At 37.0% G+C, this 25,069-nt stretch overlaps 2 protein-coding genes across 20 annotated transcripts in view; both read right to left on the reverse strand.

Moving 5' to 3' along the window:
• ANKS1B (ankyrin repeat and sterile alpha motif domain containing 1B) overlaps window positions 1–25,069 on the reverse strand; it is a 1,057,476-nt gene that overhangs the window by 206,251 nt on the left and 826,156 nt on the right. The gene's annotated exons all lie outside the window — the stretch shown is intronic.
• Window positions 1–25,069, reverse strand: part of LOC106559724 (cytosolic purine 5'-nucleotidase-like) — a 34,749-nt gene that overhangs the window by 4,827 nt on the left and 4,853 nt on the right. Inside the window, 1 exon segment of the mRNA XM_038557620.1 lies at window positions 24,681–24,823. Coding sequence (XP_038413548.1) covers window positions 24,681–24,823 — 143 coding nt within the window.

A 25,069-nucleotide genomic window follows, 5' to 3' on the forward strand; every position in this document is an offset into this window, starting at 1 on the left:
CTCTGTTCAATCCAGTCACTACTGTGTTCAATCATTGCCCTGTTTCTCTAATGGGAATATGCTTTCAAGACCAGTGACAACTGTTTTCAACATATATATATATATTTTCTTTTTTTTCCATTTCCTCATACGAGTTCCATCATTTTCTTTTTCACTCTATTTTTCTTTAGTCACTTTCTTTACCTGTTAGTTTTATTTTCATGTTTTTATTCGGGTCCTTGCTTTTCTTCATGACACCTCTCCTACTCTTAATGTTATTCTCTGGAATGCTGTTAGATTTTCTATCTTTCTTTTTTATATATACCAACAATTGTGGCGTACAAAGGGCCCTGGAAAGTTGCCGCTATCAGGCTGGTTTGGCACCTGGGAGGCACTCAGTTTCTGTTCAGTGACTGCTTGGATAAATGAAAATAGAAATGACACCTTTTTTTTAAAAAAAAGATTTATTTATTTATTTGAGAGAGAGAAAGCATCGGATTCTCTCTCTCTCCCTCTCTCTCTCTCTCTTTTTAGCATTGGACTCTTGATCTCAGCTTAGTTCTTAATCTCAGGATCATGAGTTCAAGGCTCGTGTTGGACTCAATGCTGGGCATGGAGCCTAATTAAAAAAAATTTCCTTTTTAGATATGTTTTTAGTATAGAAATGCAGTCAGTGCCTGGATGGCTCCATTGTTGAACTTCTGACTCTTGATTTCAGCTCAAGGTTGTGGGATTGAACCTTGTGTTGGGCTCTGTGCTTAGGATAAAGTCTGCTTGAAATTCTCTCTCTCCCTCTCCCTCTGCTCCTCCTCACACTGTGCTCTCTCCCTCAAATAAATAAATAAGTAATATATAAAAAAAGGAAATCTAACTGATTTTCATATCTTGATTTTGTGTCCTGAAACTGCTGAATTCATTAATTCAATAATTTTTTTGTGTGTGTTGTTAAGGTTTTCTACATATAAAGTCATCTCATCTGCAAACACAGATAATTTTACCTCTTCCCTTCTGATTTGGATGTCTTTCATTTCCTTTTCTTGACTAATTGTCCTGGCTAGAACTCCCAGTATTATGTTGAATAGAAGTGGCAAGAATGGGCATCCTGTCTTTGTTCTAGATCTTAGAGGCAGAGCTTCATTTTTCATTGAGTAAAGATGTTAGCTCTGTGCTTTTCATCTATGACCTTTATTGTATTGAGGTAAGTTCCTTCAATTTAACTATATCAATCGAAAAAAATCTGGTTTGTGTAGATCAAAATTGAATCTATATACTACAGCAGGGAATAGGTGTGCCCAGATTTTAACATGAGAGGTAAGAAACTTGGAACTCCACTTATGGGTGGGAAGTGAGCACATAAGAAAATCACCAGTTAGGATGTAAGTTCCTCAGGGAGCAAATGTTTTCATCAGTTTCATACTCTGCTATGTGCCTAATGACTCGAAGAGTTCCTGGTACAGAAGGGGTGCCCAATACATATATAAGGAATGACTAAGAATGGGTTACCTTTTATGTGTGACTCATGATCTGTCACCACTTCCTGAAAGACGACCCATTACTGATAAGACACAATTTCTGGACACTATGACAACTGCCATAGCTTAAGGTTAATTTAATAACCACAGTAAGGGTTAATTTAAACTCCATAGACGTCTAGGGGTTGGGTTTCAAAAGATCTGTTAACCTCCTGAAATTATAAATACTATATAATATGTGGATATAGTAAACATATATCCTATGTTTCTGGGGAGAAATCCCACAGATTTCTTAATATTCTCAAAAGAGAGTGTGATCCAACATTTTCAGAACCACCGTGTGTGACAGTTATCTCCACACTGAAAGAACAACTAGGAAATCCTGACAAACAGAAACTTTGGTCAGACAGACTTGGGTTGAAATTTCAACTCTGCCTCTTGCTGGCTGGGTGGTTTTGGTTAAGTTTTAAAATCTGCCTTAGCTTCAATTTCCTTATCATGAAATGGGGATGATAATGACAAATCTCTAGACATAGCAGTGGAACCTGACCTTGAACCCAAATCTTTGTCTCTAAAGCCCATATTTTTGACAATTACTGTCCTGCTGTCATTAAATGAGATAATTATTATGAAAGTACCTGTTGTGCAGTAGGCACCCACTAAATATTTGTTAAAGTAAAAACAAAAAAAGACAAACAACTGAAAAGGAAAAGTCAGCCTAGAATTTCCTCTTTGAAAAAAAAAAGAGATTCCTCTTTGTCTGACTTCATATTCAAATTAAAAATATGTTTGTTATTGTTATTATAAAATCAACTCCAAAATTTGAGGGAAAGAGAAGATATTACCTGTTGTAGGTTTGGATAAGTATGGAGTAAGGAGATTCCAGTGAGTCTTCTGACATTGAATGGGATAACTAGACTCACCTAACATCAAATGAAGGGTTGTGTGAGTCCTCTAGAATTAAAAAAAATATATTTATTCATGAGACACACACACACACACACACACACACACACACACACACACACAGAGGCAGAGACACAGGCAGAAGGAGAAGCAGCCTCCATGAAGGAAGCCTGATATGGGACTTGATCCCGGGACCCCAGGATCACGCCCTGAGCCAAAAGCAGACGCTTCACTACGGAGCCACCCAGGCATTCTGAGTCCTCTAGTTTTTAATGGCAGAGTCTCCTTCTGGATCACCTACTCTTAGATATACAGGACTCCCATTTCACTAGAGTCCAGTATGAAACAGGATGTTTCTGTATTAGTCATGGTTGTCCTTCTGCCTGAACAATGGCTAAAGAACAAGCGATCATGGAACATAGATCTAGCTGCTGTCCATTCGAAGGGGAATGATTCAGTGACTCAACGGAGAGAAGGATGCCTGGTTCTGAGTCTTTTCATTTCTTTTCATTGTAGTTAGGAACAGATATATGGCTCAGGTATTAGCTGTTTCATTGCATTACACTGATAAGTGACAAATGATAGGAATTAGGTTTGCTTACAGTGCAATAGTAATCTTATTCATTGCTTTTGACTTTTTCCTCAAACCTCTTATGGTTTTGAGATGTGTTTATTTAATTGGGCTGGAGAATGAATGATCCCATCTATGTTCCTGAATCAGATTTGAGCAGTTTTCATTAAGTGGCTAATCTGTGTCCCGCCCATTCATTTTCTCATTTAAGCTTCATAACAACATGGTAAGGTTAACTGTATCATGATCTCCATCTATCAAATAAAGAATCAGAGGCTCAGAGAAGTTACCAAGTTGAGAACATTGCCCAACTTCATAGAGTTAGTAAATGGTTAAGCTAAGAAGTGAAACCAAGGTTTCTGAGTCTACTTTCTATTATGTTTTACTAGGCTGTGCATTAGTGTAACAGGATGGTATTTTAAAAATGGCATTCTGACAGCCAGAAGAAGATCAAAACAAATACTAAAGATGGTATTATTAGAAATGGAAGTTTGGGCTTGCGAAGAAATGTCTTTAATGCTTTGTAATAGGAAGGCTGATATTTAGCTGAACACAAGTGTCCCTTAATATCATCTGCTCCTAAAATGCAGCCTAGGTGCTTCTTGTAACCTGCTCTGGTGATCCTAATGAAGTTTAGATCTTTTTCAGCACCCACAGAGAACAGAGTAAAATTGAAAATTAAGGGGAACCTGAATTTCCTTGTTTAATTTTATAAAGCAAATTCTGGTCACAAGTAAAAGTTTAAAACATATGAAGATTTCTTGGCACTCATTTATTTTGTCTGATAACATGGACATCTGTAAAACACCTAAGATTTGTATAGAGCAAAAGTGAGGGGGAATTTAACTTTTATTGGGTGCCTAAGATTAACCAGTCATGCTCACATACTTTACGTCTTTAAATCTTGAGAAAATAATATAGATAGTATAAAAAGGGAAACTTTTCTTTAAGATCGTCATGAAGTAGCTCCCTAGAGAGATGGCAAGAGATAGTTCACAACTGACGAAGTAAATTCCATAGAGACTCAGCACCTCAGAATTCATGAGGGTGGAGGTCTAGGTGGGCCTCACAGGCTGATCCCAATTGGAGATGCTCAGGAACCACGGAGTGTGACTGGCAGCCACCCTGACCAACTGTGGCAGGAGCTAAAGAGAACATCCTGAACAAAGCTTCTTCCTCACTCTCTCTGTTCCTCCATCCCTCCTTGCCTTCCTTCCTGCTTTCTTTCCTGCCTTCCATTCACTAAATGTTTTCTGAGTGACTAGTGTGTGCTGGGCACTGGAATAATGTTCACAAAATGAAGTCTCTACCCTCATGGAACTTACTTTCTAGTGGGAGAGACAGAGGATGAACCAAGACACACATAAGTAATTTAGTGAAAAGGGCTATGAGGGATATAAAACGGTGCTATTTTTTTTTTAAGATAGGGTGATCTCCTCTCTCTGAGGAAATGGCATTTGAGCAGAGACCTGAATGAAGTGAAAGAATCAATAACTTTCTGGAGAAAGAATATTCCGGACTGAAGGGAAAGCCAAGCAAACCTAAACCTCTAGTGGGAAAGATGAATGTAATTTTCAGAATAGAAAGAAGGTTAGTATGGTTATAGCAGAGAGAGCAGGGAGTATAGACAGGGGCTGGATCACCTGGTACCTACAGATGGAGGTATGGCCTAAACAGCAGGGAAGCTTCACAAACAATAGGGAAGTCCACCAACTGTGTGTGCTTGGGGGTCATGTGAGTTGCACATCCAAAGTATGTCACTGATAACTGCTTCTTTGTAGAAATAAATGAAGGGTAGATACTTCACAAAAGAATATAAATTAGCCAACTTCTATTTGCCTAATGTGAAAGATAATTGAAGCCATATAAGAAAAAAGGAGGAAGTGGGTTTGACATACTCCACCTGCCTGACATTCATATCATGTTGGTAATGTGTTAAACATATTACACGATTGGGTGCTGTTTAATTCAAGCTGAGGAACTTACTCCTAAAGCAGCAGCCTATGGGATATGAGTGCGGGATAAGGGTTGTGGCAGGGCAGGAATGCATTCAGACAGACACTTCCCAGAAGCATAGTTACTGGACTGGGCATCCTGAGATTAGAGAGCTCATGATTGGAGGTCCTTGGGAAAAGAGATACTTGAGTCTCCTTGGATTTTTTTTCCACTTTATTTCAGAAGATGTAACAAAGCCTAGATGCTTAGGCTAACCCTTTTAGTGAAAGACTATAAGGATCTTATCTAGGCAGGGGTTTTTGAGTCAAAGAAGAACAAGTATGAAAAAGGCTAAAATTTAGCCTGGCTTGGTGCTCTTTCTTTTGCAGTTACAAAGATAATGATTGAATATACCCACCAAATTGTTGGTGTTGGGAGAGGAGAAGTGACAGTGGGAAAGTCTTACATAAAGAAAACTCACAGTCAAGTAGACACATTTCTATTAAATAAAGATTGGAGAACACACTTTAACCAAGTGCCATAAAATTTCACTAGTTAAAAAATGCACTCAGCTTTTAGAGGTGTCAACAATTCCAAATTTCAAGTTAGTTACAAAGCTGTAGTGATCAAAACAGCATGGTACTAGTACAAAAAAATAGGCACATAGATCAATAGAACAAAATAGAAAACCCAGAAATGAACCCATAATTATATGGCCAATTAACCTTCAACAAAGCAGGAAAGAATATCCAATGGGAAAAAGACCATCTCTTCAACAAATGGTGTTGGAAAAACTGGACAGCACATACAAAAGAATGAAACTGGTCCATTTTCTTAAAAATAAGTTCAAAATATACCAACACCAAGGAAATACAAACGATTTTAAAAACATATTATGAATAGCTATATGCCAATAAATTAGGCAATCTAGAAGAAATGGACGCATTTCTGGAAAGCCACAAACTACCAAAACTGGAACAGGAAGAAATAGAAAACCTGAACAGACCAATAACCAGGGAGGAAATTGAAGCAGTCATCAAAAACCTCCCAAGACACAAAGGTCCAGGGCCAGATGGCTTCCCTGGGGAATTCTATCAAACGTTTAAAGAAGAAACCATACCTATTCTACTAAAGCTGTTCAGAAAGATAGAAAGAGATGGAATACTTCCAAACTCGTTCTATGAGGCCAGCATCACCTTAATTCCAAAACCAGACAAACACTCCACCAAAAAGGAGAATTATAGACCAATATCCCTGATGAACATGGATGCAAAAATTCTCAACAAGATACTGGCCAATAGGATACAACAATACATTAAGAAGATTATTCACCATGACAAAGTAGGATTTATCCCTGGGATGCAAGGCTGGTTCAACACTCGTAAAACAATCAATGTGATTCATTATATCAGCAAGAGAAAAAACAAGAACCATATGATCCTCTCAATAGATGCAGAGAAAGCATTTGACAAAATACAGCATCCATTCCTGATCAGAACTCTTCAGAGTGTAGGGATAGAGGGAACATTCCTCAACATCTTAAAAGCCATCTATGAAAAGCCCACAGCAAATATCATTCTCAATGGGGAAGCACTGGGAGCCTTTCCCCTAAGATCAGGAACAAGACAGGGATGTCCACTCTCACCACTGCTATTCAACATAGTACTGGAAGTCCTAGCCTCAGCAATCAGGCAACAAAAAGAAATAAAAGGCATTCAAATTGGCAAAGAAGAAGTCAAACTCTCCCTCTTCACAGATGACATGATACTGTACATAGAAAACCCAAAAGACTCCACACCAAGATTGCTAGAACTCATACAGGAATTCGGGGGTGTGGCAGGATACAAAATCAATGCTCAGAAGTCAGTGGCATTTCTATATACTAACAATGAGACCGAAGAAAGAGAAATGAAGGAGTCAATCCCATTTACAAGTGCACCCAAAAGCATAAGATACCTAGGAATAAACCTAACCAAAGAGGTAAAGTATCTATACCCTAAAAACTACAGAACACTTCTGAAAGAAATTGAGGAAGACACAAGACTTGGAAAATATTCCATGTTCATGGATTGGAAGAATTAATATTGTGAAAATGTCAAAAAATGTCAATGTTACCCAGGGCAATTTACATGTTTAATGCAATCCCTATCAAAATACCATGGACTTTCTTCAGAGAGTTGGAACAACTCTTGTTTAAGAGTTTTGTTTAAGATAAACTCTTGTTTATCCTTGTTTAAGATTTGTGTGGAATCAGAAAAGATCCCGAATAGCCAGGGGAATATTAAAAAAGAAAACCATAGCTGGGGGCATCACAATGCCAGATTTCAGGTTGTACTACAAAGCTGTGGTCATTGAGACAGTGTGGTACTGGCACAAAAACAGACACACAGATCAATGGAACAGAATAGAGAATCCAGAAGTGGACCCTGAACTTTATGGTCAACTAATATTCGACAAAGGAGGAAAGACTATCCACTGGAAGAAAGACAGTCTCTTCAATAAATGGTGCTGGGAAAATTGGACATCCACATGCAGAAGAATGAAACTAGACCACTCTCTTGCACCATACACAGAGATAAACTCAAAATGGATGAAAGATCTAAATGTGAGACAAGATTCCATCAAAATCCTAGAGGAGAACACAGGCAACACCCTTTTTGAACTCAGCCACAGTAACTTCTTGCAAGATACATCCACGAAGGCAAAATAAACAAAAGCAAAAATGAACTATTGGGACTTCATCAAGATAAGAAGCTTTTGCACAGCAAAGGATACAGTCAACAAAACTAAAAGACAACCTACAGAATGGGAGATGATATTTGCAAATGACATATCAGATAAAGGACTACTATCCAAGATCTATAAAGAACTTATTAAACTCAACAGTAAAGAAACAAACAAACCAATCATGAAATGGGCAAAAGACATCAACAGAAATTTCACGAAAGAGACATACACATGGCCCTACGACCCAGCAATTGCACTGCTGGGGATTTACCCCAAAGATACAGATGCAATGAAATGCCGGGACACCTGCACCCCGATGCTTATAGCAGCAATGTCCACAATAGCCAAACTGTGGAAGGAGCCTCGGTGTCCATCGAAAGATGAATGGATAAAGAAGATGTGGTTTATGTATACAATGGAATATTACTCAGACATTAGAAATGACAAATACCCACCATTTTCTTCAACGTGGATGGAACTGGAGGGTATTATGCTGAGTGAAGTAATTTTAAATAAAAACTTAAGAAAATGCACACAGCTTTTCAAAATGGAGCACATAAAGGCACATGTGAGATCATATTCATTTTGATGAACAATACCAGAGTCTGAATTGATAAAGGTTCTTAGTTGGAAAAGTTGTTCATTTGTAGTTTGGGATTTAAAGGCTATTTATTTATTTAGTGTTTTGCTTTGAAATAATTAGCTATTAGACATGTTAAGGTATTTTCTTTTCATGTCAGGTATACAATGGTTTCAAAGTCAAGACAAGGTTGGATGGGAAAGAAGTAAACAAAGAAGCTAAAGGAAAATATCGACATTTCTCAAGCAATCAATGAAAATGTGTCAACATTTATGAGCATCTTTAGCTGGCGATAATGCAATGAAAAGAAATAATACAAGGAAAGAGCACTGTTGGCTATTCACAGTATGTATCCACTGTGGTACAATAAAATTTTGAGAGGCAAAGATTTAAGGTGAATAAAAATGATCAGTTCTAATAGTTGAAAATTCCAGCAGCTCAGAGAATATTTTTAGTATGCTTTCTGTGCCCTGAATGTAAAATTTAAAAATATTTTATTAAGAAAATACTATTCAGTCTTTTGAGAAATTTGCATTTCTCTGCAAAGATGGAACGTAGCATCCTTAGCTGAGTTATTTTCTGTAGAAGTTAGAGCTGTTTTATGGTATATGATTAGCACATTCTAAAGGCAAAGATTCCAGAAAGTTTAAATTTAGTTTTAAAAAACCGAAGGCATTTATCCATTCATGTATAACATGAAAATGCAAGCTTCACTTTCAGTGTGTTTGAATGCCACATATTATAATGGTAACTCTGAAATGTGATCACCAAACTGATTTCACATTTAGAAATCAAATTAAAAAAGAGGCTGAGACAGTTAGATCTGACACACACACACACAAAATGGTTGTCATAGAAGAGCAAAAATATCTTACATTTTGAGGAAAGTAACATACAATTCTGGATGGCCATCCTAGGTCAGTAGAGATTGATGACTATAAGTATAGGAATAAAATATTTTATGTCATTCTAAAATTCTAATTTCAGAAATAACAGTGTAAACTTAACGTGCAGATAGTCACTAGGCACTATTGGTAGCTAAGAAAATACCTGGTGAGTCATGATAGACAGATATGGATTAAATAATATTTAAGATTTTATAATTGATGAGCTTATCATATTAGGTTATGTTATGATATGTGGGAGAGATCTCTATAAAGACCTTAAATTTCCATATAAGGAAAAGTACAGTCCAACTTCTTTTGATCTATCTAAATCTTTATTTTTATTTTTTTAATTTTTATTTATTTATTATAGTCACACAGAGAGAGAGAGGCAGAGACATAGGCAGAGGGAGAAGCAGGCTCCATGCACCGGGAGCCCGACGTGGGACTCGATTCTGGGTCTCCAGGATAGCGCCCTAGGCCAAAGGCAGGCGCTAAACCGCTGCACCACCCAGGGATCCCTATCTAAATCTTTATATTTAGGTTTTTTAAAAATAGGCAGCTAACAGTTGGGGCTTGTTTTTAAAAAATATTTTAACCCAGTCTTTATGTTTTGATTTACATTTGATGTAGTTATGGAGAGAGTTGGATTTAAATCTATTATCTTGTTATTTACTTTCTATTTATTCTATCCTTGTTCCTTTCCATCTCAGTTTCTGTCTTATTGTGGATTAATGGAGTATTTGTTTTAGTATTCCATTTTTATCTCCACCACTGACTTACTAACTAAACCACTTTGTTTGTTTTATTTATTTTTAGTTTTTGCCCTGAGGTTTACAATATACATTTTTAGTGTATTACAGTCTATCTTCAAATAGTATACCACTTGAAGTATAACATGATTCTCACAACAGTTATAATTCCATTCCCCATCCTTCATTCTATTATCATATATTTTAATTCTATGTGTGTTAGACCTGATACATTGTTATTATTTTTGCTTTAGTAAGATGTCTCTTCTATAAATTTTTAAAATGAGAAAAAATTATATTTACTCATATGTTTACTATTTCCAGCACTTTTTATTGTTTTGTGTAGGTTTGATGATCTCTGGTATTATTTTCTTTCTAAGAAAAGAAAAAAATCTTTAACATTTCTAACAGTGTAGTTTGCTGGAAATGAATTATCTCAGATCTTGTTTGCCTAACAAAGTTTATTTCACTTTTATCTTTGAAGGATATACTTATTGAATATAGCACCTAAATTCACAGCTTTATTCGGTCAGAATTTTAAAGATATTAGTTCCATTGTCCTATAGTTTGTATGATTTATGACAAGAAGCCTGCAGAATTTTTCATCTTAGTTCCTCTACCTGTAATGTCTTCCCCACCCCCCCACCGCCCCGCCAGCTGCTTTAGATTTTTAGTGATTTGATTATGCTCTGTCTTGGTGGTGATGGTGGTGGTGGTGTTGGTGGTGGTGGTGCGTGTGTGTGTGTGTGTGTGTGTGTATCCTGCTTGGGATTTGTAGGATATGCATTTATATCAAATGTAGAAAGTTTGGTGGTATTTCTTCAATACTTGACCCTCATTTAAAAATATATATATATATAATCATAAAAATGAATATATATTATTATATGTGTTAGACTGCTTGATATTATTCTACAACTCTGTTAATATTTTTTTTTTACCATTCTTTTATCTATATCCTTGATTTTGGATAATTCTCTTGCTTTGTCTTCAAGTACATGGACTTCTTTCTTTGCAGTGTCTAATCTGCTCTTAATCCCATATGGTAAAATTTTCATGTTGGATGTGTTTTTTCATCTCTAGAATTCCATTTGGGCTTTTAAAGAATACCTTCTATTTTTCTTCTCTGTTAAGTTTTCCTTTAAATATTTGCATGTGGTGATAATAGGTATTCTAACACCCTTGTATCTAGTTCCACCATCTCTGTCATTTCTGTGTCTGTTTCTATTGGATGACTTTTTCCTTCTGGTTGTAACTTGACACATTTTTCTGGCCTCCTGGCTTGTCTAGTAATTTTTGATGGAATGCTGAAGATTAAAAATGCTATATTGTTCATTATCTAGGTTTGGCTTCCTTTTTAAAAATGTTGATTTTTGTCTTGGAGGCAGCTAAATTATTTGTTAAATCAGTTTAATTACTTCAAATCCCTCTTAAAGCTCTGCCAGAATGGGGCAAGAGGAGTCCTCTCTCTAGTATGCATCAGCCCTACTATTCAGATGTGATCCCTTTGGGGTCTCCACTTAATGCACCAGGTAATAGAGGACTTTCCAGACTGACTAGTCAGAGATCCAGTGTCTTCCCATACTATACAAATTCTGAGAATTGCTCTTCTTACAAATCTCTGGTTTTCCTTTGTCTGGTTTGTGGAATTTAATTCTACTCATGTAAGGCCTAATACTTAGCATGTACTAGGCAGATTTTTGGAGCTCTTTTCTTTTTTTTCTGTACAGCTCTTTACTTTCTAGATCTCTGTCCTGAAACCTCTAGCCTCAGCCTCCACAAACTCTGACCCTTGTCTTCGGAGTCAGCAAGGAAGCCAAGCTCTTTTGGGGTATCCTTCCCTCTACTCATAACTGCCTCAGGCAGAAATCTGCAGCAATTGTAAAAATCACTTCATTTGTTTCCCTGCTTTCAAAGATCAAAGTCCTACACTACCTAAAGTCCAATATCTGAACACAGGTGCTTCATATATTTATCCAGTTTATAATGGGAGGTTGTCTAGACCTGGATACTTCATGGCCAGAAATGTTAAATCCCAAGTCTGTTTTAGATACTCATAGACCAATCAATTCCTACAGAGAACATGAGATTAGAAATAATTGTATCATAATTTTTAAAGAAAACTCTAAGTCAGTTGATTTTGATAATATATTGGAGAGGCTACTTCAATCTGCTAAAAATGAGTACCTTAAAGGAAGAGACACCTGAAATGAAATAACAGTTAATCATCAGTTGTCAATCAATAAATAGCTGTTTTGTGACAGGTACTGATCTGGGCTCTAGATGCAGTTCTTCATTGCAGTCATCCTTGTACTCATTTTTTTTTTAAAAGCTATTTATTTAGGGGTGCCTCGGTGGCTCAGTAGTTGAGTGTCTGCCTTTGGCTCAGGGCATGATCCCAGAGTCCTGGGATGGAGTCCCATGTTGGGCTCCTTGCATGGAGGCTGCTTCTCCCCTCTCTGCGCTTCTCCTCTCTCTGCCTGTGTCTCTGACTCTCGCTGTCTCTCATGAATAAATAAATAAAATCTTAAAAAAAGATTATTTATTTGTGTGTGTGTGTGTGTGTGTGTGAGAGAGAGAGAGAGAGAGATAGAACACAAGCAGGCAGAGGCAGAGGGAGAAGGAGATGAGGGCTCCCCACTGAGCAAGGAGCCCAATGTGGGACTCAATCCCAGAACCCTGAGATCATGACCTGAGCCGAAGGCAGAGGCTTAACCAACTGAACCACCAGATGCCCCTACTCAGTTTTGATAGAAAAGTTTGTGTGGGTAATTATAAAAGGAAGAAATTGGATATTTTAAAGATTCAGATGCTGAGATAACTAGAATTTGATATGAAACATGAATCAATATCTTAAAGTAGTTTTTATTAGATATTTATTAAATACAAAATGAGACATAAAATTCATGTATATTTTAAAGTTAGTGATTCTTAAACTTTAATGTGCAAACAAATTACCTGGGTTCTTGTTAAAAATGAAGATTCTGATTCAGACAGTCTAGGTGGGGCCTGTTTCTGCAAACCTAACAAAAATCCCAGGTGACGCCAATGTTCTCTGATCTGCAGATTATCCTTTGAATAGCAAAATTATATTGTATTGATAATACAATGATCACCTCTGTACCCAATATCAGTGGAAGAAAAATGGTATTAACATCATCCCTGATGTCTTCTGTGTCCCTTCCCTGACCCCATTCCTCCCTCTCTCTTCAAGGTAACTACATTTCTAGTTTTGTTTTTATTATTCTGTTTTTCTTGATAGTCTTATCACATATGGTCGTCTTTCTAAATATATATTGTTAGGTTTTATATATTTCTGAATGTAAGAAACTAATATAAATAGAATCATTTGTATATATTCTTTTGCAATTTTTTTGCACCACACTATATTCCTGAGGTTAGTTCATATTTGTATGTGTGACCTTAGTTTGTTCATTTAAACTGTTGTATAAAATTCTTTTTTATGACTGTTGATGGACTTTGGAATTTCAGTTTTATACTAGCCATGAAAATTCTTGGAAAATTCCTGATGCAAATATGCAAGATGTAACCAGATAATATACACAGGTATTGAATTGCTGGCTCTCAGTCCATTGCTGGTTCCTGGTTCGTTGCTGATGTCCTTTCTAATCTCATCACTGTGCCTTTCATCTTTAAATGTTCTACATGCTATACAATCTGGTAGCCGGTTTAATCCTCACAACCAGCTTGTGAGGCAGGTATAGTTCTCCCATTATTGATGAGAAAACCAAACCACTGGAAAGTTAACTTGCTGGAGTCACATAGCTAGTAAGTAATTACATCCAGGAGTTGATTCCACACAGTTTGGTTCTAGAGCTTAAATTCTAAACCACTAGTATACACTGCATACATAGTCTATATATATTCTCTCTCTCTCACAAACACACGTAAACAAAACTGTGGGATCTATAGATAAGAACATTCAGTCTCGTTGTTAGAGAACTTATAATTTGGGAAAATAGAACATTTACATGTAACAAGATAACAATAGGAGAGGGTACATATGAAGTGACAGATGGATGGCATAATCAAATCAGGCCACAGAGGTTGTGGAGCATGGCCAGGGGTAGGTTACAAGACAGATGGTCTCAAACTGATGGACAAGACCCACTTTATGCTCTGGTTCCTGCCCACCACTCTGTATTCATGTCCCTGACATCCACCAAACTCTAGCTATGGTGATCTTCCTTTTGTATTTAAAATGTTACATTTGTTCCTGTCTCAGGGACTTTACATTGCTGTGCCCTCTGCCTGGAGTGCTCTTCCTCCAAATCTTGGCAAGACTGGCTTCTTTTTCTTTTAAGATTTTATTTACTTATTCATGAGAAACACACAAAGAGAGGCAGAGACACACAAAGAGAGGCAGAGGCAGAAGGAGAAGCAGGCTCCATGCAGGGAGCCCAAAGTGGGACTCGATCCCAGGACTCCGGGATCACACCCTGAGCCAAAGGCAGACGGTCAACCACTGAGCCACCCAGGTGCCCCTAGGCTGGCTTCCTTGTTACCATTCTCAATTCAAATCAAATGCACTCTCCTTAAAGATAATTTATTTGATAACCCAACCTGAAATAGTGTTTTAGTCTTACTGCAGTCCACTAGCCTAGTTTATTTGATTCCTAACACATACCCCTATCTGAAAGTATCTCATCTATTTATTTACCTGTTTTTATTTGTACTTGTCTTGTACTTGTCTTTTTTCCCCTTCCGTCAAATAGTTTCTGAAGTTTCTACTTCATTTACAAAATCTTCGTAGAGCTATGAGGGAATGTTTCTCTTTGACCTATTTTGACATCCTTGACCTAATTTATTTGTACAAAAGGAGATATTTTTAAGTGTTTGTTTCTTCCTCTCATATCTTCAAAACATGGAAAAAACATGGTTCTGAAGGTTTTTTTTTGATTTGTCATTACCCTTGGGAGTTATTGATGAATCATAGAAAAGCCTGGTTCTTTGTAGTTGGTTTCTTTTGAAACATCACTCTATTTTGTAGGTCATGCTGTTGGCATTTCCTTTGCACTCATCTTTCCAAATATTTATCAGCCATTATAAGCTTTTCTTGGTGCTTGGAACTTAACTGAATGCTTTGTTTTTTATGAACAGACGAACACAAATGGATTGCTAAAATACTCCAAGGAAACAGTGAGCTGCAGGAAAGATTTTATTCTTCATTTATGATATATTTTGGTAATTAAAGAGTCATTTCTTTGGTTAAGTGCTAAGAGCAAAGTGATGAATATTGTGCAGGCTAAAGCTGTGAATTATAGAATACTTTTAACTCTGTTTAAAAATCTGATTAACATTAATTTTACTTTATTAATTTGCCCTGTGAAATAAATACATTCCTAATTACATGCAAAATGATATTTAATCTTCCTACTGGAGGTCTACCATATTCATTTAGCCCTATTCATAGAAATGTTATTTGAAATGTCAAAGTAAATTATAATTATATTGAAATAATATTGGTTTTCAATTATGAAATAATTTTTTATACAAAACTGATTTATTAAACATCATAAATACTCATATCTAACTTTTACATATACTTCTGTTTTTAAAGAGTTTATATGTATGTATTTGACATATGATATAAAATTATTCACTGGTATATGTCCATATCTATATAAATTTATTTATTTTTAAAAGGTTTTATTTATCTATTTGAGAGAAAGCACGAGAGGGGTAGAGTGGAGTAGAAGGAGATGGAGAAGGAGAAGCAGACTTCTTGCTGAGGAAGGAGACCCACATGGGGCTTGATCCCAGGACCCTGGGATCATGACCTGAGCTGAAGGCAGGCACTTAACCAACTGAGCCACCTAGGTGTCCCTATATAGATGTATAGCTAAATATTTTTGAGGTTTAAAAACTTGCCTTATAACACAATGATATCAGGAGATCATGAAGATCATCATTTGTGGCCTTATTTTTTTTTTAAGGATTTTGTTTATTTGAGAGAGAGAGAGAGAGAGAGAGAGAGAGAGAGAGAATGAGTGGTAGGGAGGGGCAGAGGGAGAGGGAGAAGCAGACTCTCCATTGAGCTCAACATTGGGCTTGACCCCAGGACCTGGAAATCATGACCTGAGCCAAAGGCAGACACTTGACTGACTGAGCCACCCAGCTGCCTCAATTTGAGGCCTTATTAATATCAAGTTTGAATTACTAGGGATGCTTGTATCAGTTTGTTGGAGCTGCCATAGCAAAGTATCACAGACTGGGTGGCTTAACCAACAGTAATTTATTTTCTCACATTTCTTCACACTAGATGTCTGAAATAAATGTCAACAGGGCTGGTTTCTTCTGAGGCCTCTCTCCTTGGCTTGTAGTTGGTTGTCTTCTCATTGTTTCTTCACGTGGTCTTCCCTCTGTACATGTCTGTGTCCTATTTTCCTTTTCTTATAAGGACACTGGTAGTAATGGGTTAGATCCCACACTAAGGACCTCATTTTAAATTAATTAACCTCTTTACCCTATCTTCAAATACAGTCATATTCTGAGGTCCTGGGGATTAAGACTTCAATATATGAACTTGGGGGGATATAATTCAGTTCATAATGCTTGTGTAAATTATGAAAAGAAGAGTAATTAATATGTAACTTGTTTTAAATTTTCTGAGTGAATGAATTAAAGAGGCTATCTGAAATATAAGTGCTATTTTAGCCAAGAAAATTATTTCTCACAACATATGGTTTGTACCTTGAATAAAATTTATCTAATTTTTAATAATTTGATAAATTTTATTATCTTGATAGTAATAATACTACTTAACATATATTGGTGCCAGACTGTTCTAAGCACATCTCCTATATTAATTTATTTAACTATCACCATGGAATACCATTATTACTCTCATTTTAAAAGGAAGAAAACTAAATGTCAATAACTAAATGGAGGCTAAATGACTTGCCCAATGTTATAGCTATTAGGTAGCAGAACTGGAAGGAAATCCAGTCAGTGGAGTGTGTGACTCTTGATCTTGGGGTTGTGACTTTGAGTCCCACATTGGGTTTAGAAATTACTTTTTAAAAATCTTTAAAAAAGCAAGACCCAAAGGGGTCAAACTATTTCCAAGTAACTTAACTGTATCCTAGAACAAGATTTGAGCATACTTATAGGAATACAAAACTATCCACCATTCAAAAGAATAAAATCACAATATGTATCATCCAATAAAAAGTCATCAGGCATGCAGGAAAATATAAGCCACAATTAGGAATAAAAATAATCAATTGAGGGCAGCCCCAGTGGTTCAGCGGTTAAGCGCCACCTTCAGCCCAGGGCCTGATCCTGGAGACCTGGGATCTAGTCCCGTGTCAGGCTCCCTGAATGGAGCCTGCTTCTCCCTCTGCCTGTGTCTCTGCCTCTCTCTCTCTCTGTCTCTGTGTGTCTCTCATGAATAAATAAATAAAACCATTTAAAAAAATCAATTGAAATTGATCCAGCAATGATGTAGACAATAGAATCAATAATCAAAGATTATACTCATATTTACTATAATTGCATTCTATGGAAGCTAGAGTAAAAATTGACCATGTTGAGTAGAGACATGAAAGATATAAAAAAGACTCAAACATTTAAGATGGAAGGTACAGTGTCTGAGATGAAAACTACACTGAATAGGACCAATAACAGATTAGGGATTGCAAAAGAAAAGATTAATGAACTTGAAGACATAATAGTAGAAATCAAAATGAAACAGAGAACTCAAAGACTATAAAAAGTGAACAAAAAACTAAAAATCTGTGGAACAATGTCATATGGCCTAATATGTGTGTACCTAGAGTCTTGGAAGGAGATGACAGAGAGTTGGGAACAACAACAAAAAAAATATTTGAAGAAATAGTGGCCAAAAGATTTCCAAATATGATGAAAACTCTAAGTCTATAGATCCAAAAAGCTCAAACAATGGAATTATCCAGATCAGTAACATGAAAATCATTTATGAATTTGTTAGAAATTCAGATTATTGGGATCCACCCAACATTCACTAAATCAGAAACTTTGGGATTGGAGCCTAGAACATTTGTTTTAACAAGCCCTTCCTATGTTGCTGACACGTGCTAGAGCTCAAGAGCCACTTTATTAGACTGAGATTCATCTCTGAAAGGATCTTTAAATATAAAGTATGAAACTTTATCAGAAGTGATTTGTGGTCAGAATTTTGCTGTGTAGCAAATTTTATTTTACTTATTATTTTTAAAAAATATTTTATTTATTTATTCAGACACACACACAGAAAAGCAGGCTCCATGCAGGAAGCCTGACATGGGACTCGATCCCAGGTCTCCAAGATCACACCCTGGGCTGAAGGTGGCACTAAGCCACTGAGCAACCCGGGCTGCCCATGAGTAGCAAATTTTAAAGGCTTCATCTACTGTAAAGACAGGATGATGTTTTCATGTAGAAAGATTCAGTATTATGACTTATTTCAAAACTAACACAAGGAGCAGCTTTTTAAAGGTAAAAAATAGTTTTCAATCCTAAAGAATGGGGATAAGGTAAGAAAGCTTTAGGCAATTGAAGACATAGAGAAGAAACATTTATGACTTACTGTCATCATCATGAAGGAACTCTGGATCTTAATCACAGGCTATGCAAGAACTTTCAGTGATCATGGTAATATAAAGGGATTTAATTTTAATGTATAGAATTAAAATTTCCAATCTGATACATGTGGCAGGACTAAAAATATTAGGGTCTATGTGCTCCCAGGCTTTCTGAAGAGACAACTGAAGAGACTGCCAACTTGTCTTCTTCCCAGCCCCACAACTTCAAGTGAACCAGACTGTTCAGAAAGGGGATATTAAGAAATACGGTGTGAATGATGAATGCTCTTGAAAGTGTTTGATGACTGAAGTAAAGACCTTGGGATATTTTGGAATTGCTGTTTGTTTGCAATGTAGTATTTGTTTACCTATTATATCACTTTAAGATTGGGCTACATTGGTCATAACTTTAAGGTTATATATTTACTAACTGGATAGATGTTTATTAAAAATTAAGAATATAAATTCTACCCAATATTTAAAGAAGAATTGATACCAATACTTCAAACTCTTCCAAAAAATAAAAGAGAGGCTACTTCTTCCAAACTTATTTTTTTGAGGTCAGTATCACCCCTGTACCAAAGCCAGACAAAGACACCACAAGAAACCACAAAGGCCAATATTCCCAGTGAACATGGATGCAAAAAAACCTTCAACAAAATATTAACAAACCAAATTCAACAGCAAATTAAAAGGATAATACACCGTGACCAAGTGAGATTTATCCTTAGGCTTTAAGAATGGTTCAATACTCACAAATCAATGTGATACACCACATTAACAGAATGAAGAATAAAAATCACATGATCATCTCAATAGATGCATAAAAAAATCTGACGAAATTCAACACCTTTTCATGACAAAAACTCAACAAATTAGAGATAGAAAGGACTTAGCTCAAAACAATAAAGGCCGTATATGAAAACCCCACAACTAACATCATACTCAATGGTGGAAAACTGAAAACTTTCCCTCTAAGATCTGGAACAAGGCAAGGATGCTTACTCTTGCCACCTTTTTTAAAAAAAAGATTTAATTAATTAAATTTTTTAAAAAATTTATTTATTTATGATAGACAGAGAGAGAGAGAGAGAGAGAGGCAGAGACACAGGAGGAGGGAGAAGCAGGCTCCATGCCCAGAGCCCGACGCGGGACTCGATCCCGGGACTCCAGGATCGCGCCCTGGGCCAAAGGCAGGCGCTAAACCACTGAGCCACCCAGGGATCCCCAATTAATTAATTTTTTTGAAAGAGAGATGGAGAGAGGAAGGGAGCAGGCAGCATGACACTGTAGGGCTGGGGGAGGTTAACGCAGGGCTTGATCTCAGGATCTCAAGATTATGACCTGAGTCAAAGGCAGACGCTTAATCAACTGAGCCACCCAGGTGTCCCTCACTCTTGCCACTCCTATTCAACATAGTATTGAAAGTCTTAGCTGAGTAAAGGGGCAAGAAAAAGGAATAAAAGGCATCCAAATTAGAAAGGAAGAAATAAAATTATCTGTGCTTGCAAATGATATGATCTTATATGTAGAAAACTCTAAAGACTACATATGCCACCACCACCCCAAACCATTAGAACTAATAAACACATTTGGCAAAGTTTTAATAACCAAAATAACATACAAAAAATCAGTTGCACTTCTATGTACTAAAAACAAATCATCCAAAAAGGAAATTAAGAAAATAATCCTACTTACAATAAATTAGAAAGAATAAAATACTTCAGAATAAACTTAACCAAGGAGGTGAAGGACTTGTATGGTGAAAAGTACAAGACACTGGGGCAGCCCGGGTGGCTCAGTGGTTTAGCGCCGCCTTCGGCCCAGGGCCTAATCCTGAAGACCTGGGATTGAGTCCCACATCAGGGTCCCTGCATGGAGCCTGCTCTCCCTCTGCCTGTGTCTCTGCCTCTCTCTCTCTCTGTATGTGTCTCTCATGAATAAATAAATAAAATCTTTAAAGAAAAGAAAAGAAAAGTATAAGACACTGATGAAAGAATTAAAGCAGATGCAAATAAGTGTTAAGGTATTCTGTGTTCATAGATCAGAAGACTTAATATTGTTACAATGTCTAACTACCCAAGGAAATCTACAGATTCATTGCAATCCCCATAAAAATCTCAATGGCATTTGTTACAGAAACAGAAAAAGGTAATCCTAAAATTTGTATGGAACTACAAAAGACCCTGAATAGCCAAAGTTTGAGCAAGTAGAACCAAGCCGGATGTATCACATTTTCTGATTTCAAAATATAATACAAACCTACAATAATCAAATCAGTATGGTATTAACGTAAAGACAGGCATAAAGACCAATGGAATAAAGAGCCTGGAAATAAAACTCTGCAAATTACTTTCAACTAATCTTCAACAAAGTTACCAAGAATACACGGTGAGGAAAAGATGGTGTGTATGTTCAGTTAATGGTGTTGGGAAAACTGGATATCTACATGCAAAAGAAATGAAACTGGACCCTTGTCTTAGACCATATGCAAAAATCAACCAGAAGGGCACCTGGGTGGCTCAGGCAGTTGAGTGTCTGAATTCAGCTCTGGTCATGATCCCGAGGTCCTGGGATCGAGCCCTGCTCAGGCTCAATGCTCAGTGGGGCATCTGCTTCTCCATCTCCTGCCCCTCCACCCCATGATTTCTCTCTTACAAACAAACAAACAAACAAACAAACAAAATCTTTAAAACAAACAAACAACCATAGACCAGAAACTATAAACTTCTAGAAGAAAACATAGGAAAAAGCTTCATGACACTGGTCTTGGCAATGATTTCTTAGAAATGACAACAAAAGCACAGGTGCTGAAAAGCAAAAATAGACAAGTGGGATTCTATCAAACTAAACATTTTCTGCACTGCAAAGGAAACAATCAACAAAATGATTAGATAAAATAATCTAATCTAATCATCTAATAATCTAATCTAATCCATGGGATTAGATAAAATATTTGCAAACACATATCTGATAAACATATGATATCTGATTATCTGATAAATGGTTAATCTCCAAAATACATAAAGACATCTGAAATTAACAGTAAAAACCCAGATAACTCAGTGAAAAAGTGGGCAAAAAACCTAAGTAGTCATTTCTCAAACGAAGACATAAAAATGGCCAACTGATACATGAAAGGGGCTCAATACTACTAATCATCAGGGAAATGTGAATCAAAGCCACAGTGAGATATCACCTCACACCTATACAGCAGCTTTTATTAAAAAAAATACTTAAGATTACAAATGATGGCGAGGATGTGGAGAAAAGGGGATGCTGTATACCTTTGTAAATATATAAATTGGTGCAGCCACAGCTATTTGGAGGTTTCTCAAAAAATTAAAAATAGAACTATCATTGGATCCAGCAATCCTACTCCTGGGTATATATATTTAAAGGACTTGAAAGTAGGACCCCAAAATGATATTTGTATTCCTATATTCATTGCAGCATTACTCACAATAGCCAAGACATGGAAGCAACCTATGTGTGCATCCATGGATGAATGAATAAGGAAAATGTGGTATATAAATACAACGGAATATTACTCAGACTTAAAAAGAAGGAAATCCTGCCATTTGCAATAATGTGGATGAACCTGGCGTACATGATGCTGAGTGAAATAAGCCAGATGTAAAAGGATAAATATTACATGGTATCACTTACATGAGGAATGGAATGGTAGTTACCAAGGCTTGGGGGAGGAGGGAAACTGCGAGGTGTTAGTGAAAGAGTACGAAGTCTCACTTATACTAGGTGAGTTAGTCCTAGAGATCTACTGTACAGCCTAGTGCCTGTGGTTACCAGCACCACATTGTATACTGAAAAATTTGGTAAGAGGGTAGATCTTATGTGGCATGTTCTTATCGCAAAACACTGACAATAATAAAAAAATATCAGGGTGGGAGAAAACTTTTAGAATGACGTACAGGTTAATGGCATAGATTGTGGAGATAGTTTCATAGGTGTAGACTTTATCTCCAAACTCAAGCTTTACACATTAATTATGGACAGTTTTTTTATTTTTTTTTAAATTTTTTGGACAGTTTTTTAAAGTCAAAAAACAATTTTTAAAAAAGGAATGTCTGTTGGAGACAATTGATGCAACAATGGCAAACTCTTTGGTAAAAAAAAAAAAAAAAAAAGAAGTCCGTAAACCTAAGGACTAGAATAATATACATAGCATATTTCCATTATTTTTTAAAAAGAAAAATACCAGGGGCACCTGGGTGCCTTAGTGGTTGAGCGCCTGCCTTTGGCTCAGGTGGTGATCCGGAGGTCCTAGAATCGAGTCCCACATCGGGCTCCCTTCAGGGAGCCTGTTTCTCCGTCTGCCTGTGTCTCTCACCATGAATAAATAAATAAAATCTTTTTTTTTTAAAAAGAGAAAAATACCAAAAACATGCTAAAAATTACCCCAAAATATAACCATCAATATATTTAAAATGTGCCATACATCATTATATGCTCATTGCCATTTAAAATTACTAGAAGGCTATACACCAAACTATTTTTTTTTTAATTTTTATTTATTTATGATAGTCACAGAGAGAGAGAGAGAGGCAGAGACACAGGCAGAGGGAGAAGCAGGCTCCATGCACCGGGAGCCTGATGTGGGATTCGATCCCGGGTCTCCAGGATCGCGCCCTGGGCCAAAGGCAGGTGCTAAACCGCTGCGCCACCCAGGGATCCCCTACACCAAACTATTTTTAATAGACGTTACCTCTTTCTCTGGGGACTGGGATCAGGCAGGTAGAGGGAGTAAGAAACTGAAGGTCTTTCACTTTGTATTCCATACTTTTCTGTGCTACTTACATCCACTGAGATAAAAATTATAACTTATCATTGCAAATAACACCAAATATTAAAAATCATAATCTTCCTATTGGTCACATCTTCTAAACATGTAAGTGGCCAAAAAAAGACTTAGAAGATGCTTAGTGTTTATTTTTCCTACCGTCTCAGAGAACTGCATTCCATCTCGTGATATTTAAAGGTATTTCAATGACTTAATGTAATCATCATTGAAATTTCCCTAATTTCTTTTGTTAAAAAGGTTCATTTCAAAGTTCTTTGGAGTTTGCATTCATTTTAGACTTGGCCACCTTTCTTTTCTCTTAAACTGAGAAAGAAAAAATATCTACGATTTTAACCACCACTGATAATGTTCGTGCAGATAGCCTTGGCCTGTCTTCTGGTTTGAAACCTTCTCCAAGGTGAGTGGACACCTGTCTGGTGATTGATGTGCCACTTGTCCTTGGACCAGTGTTATGGGGAAGGAACAGTGGTCATGTGTCTGGGGATTCAGCCTAGAGCCTGGCACTGTGGAAACTGACCTAGGAGCTTTGGGAAAAGTCATGTGATGCTTCATGATAATCATAACTGGAAACCAGGAAGACACCGCAAAGAAGGAACTGCAAGAGTTAAAGGGGCATCTGACAGAGGATTAAGAATTTGAAATGGTTTTCAGAGCCAAGCTGCTTTTAAGCGTATTTTAAGAGTTAGCTTTATTTATGACTATATTCTAAAACATAAGAGCAGGCTTTCTAATAAGGATTCTAAGAGGAACTTGTAAACCTGGATTGTGCCTAGATAAGTTCAGTGAAAATATTGACAACAGTTACCAAGAACATTAGAAGCGAGAATTGTATCACTTGAGAGTTAAAGGAAGCTGCACATAGGACCAGGTATTTTGTCCTTTGGAAGTTGTGTCCTTATGTGAGAGAGGCTGCCAAGTGAGGGGCGAGAAAATGGTGGTATATATGTCATAAGAGCATAGGTATGTAAATTAATGTGTTTTATTCACCATAAAAATAAAGTTAAAAGGTTGGGATGTAGCCTCCATTGTGTGTACGTAAAAAAAAAAAAAAGAGAGACAAAAACCTTTCACGCGCTGGAGGCTTCGTCTCTGGTCAGCACTGCAAGGATTAGTACTTCCGTTCATGTATAATCTAGAATGAATGTTAGATAACGACAAAACACTTTCGCTTTCATATTTTGCTTGACTTCTGGAATATAAAGGGATGAAAGGAGATAGTTGGCACCGTTTGCTTCTGGTTAGAAGAACACCAGAACCACCTAGTGGATTTTTCCATTTACTGCACAATCCTTATGCTTCCGAATTGCTAAACTGTCATTGCTGAGATGAGCCCTAAGGTGAAATCAGCGGTTACGGTCTCCTTGCGGCTTATAACAGGAACAGTAACTGTTAATCTTCAGTACAAAAGCTGTCCCCAAAGAGTTGAAGAGATGTCCCTGCCCACCAAACACTCACCAACTAGCACGCTGCTGCATTTAACAGCACTACCGGAGTGAAACCCTTGGCTGCTGAGGTAGAAAGTACACCTGCACCGTTACACTTCCTGTTACAATGGATGAGCAAGATAGCCTGTGGAAATTCGTCTGCATTCATGGCAGAGTCATCCTTTGGACAAACAAGAGCAGAGAAGTCTACAGAGCACAGCCAAGGAGTCACACCGGTGGCTTGACCTTTATATAAATTGGTAGATGCAACAAGCTAGAGTCTGTGATCACTTCTGTTTCTGGGGCAAAGCAGCTCATACGGTTCTGGTGTGCCCTGGCCTTTCTGCATCCCGTGCCCGAGCCCGCTGGGCCTCTGCGTCTTGGTGGTGGGGACATGTTTCATATATTATACTGGGGTTTGGGATGAGAGGTCAGAGAAATAACAAACATTTT

The sequence above is a fragment of the Canis lupus genome, chromosome 15 (assembly GCF_011100685.1).
Source record: "Canis lupus familiaris isolate Mischka breed German Shepherd chromosome 15, alternate assembly UU_Cfam_GSD_1.0, whole genome shotgun sequence".
NCBI lineage: Eukaryota > Metazoa > Chordata > Mammalia > Carnivora > Canidae > Canis > Canis lupus.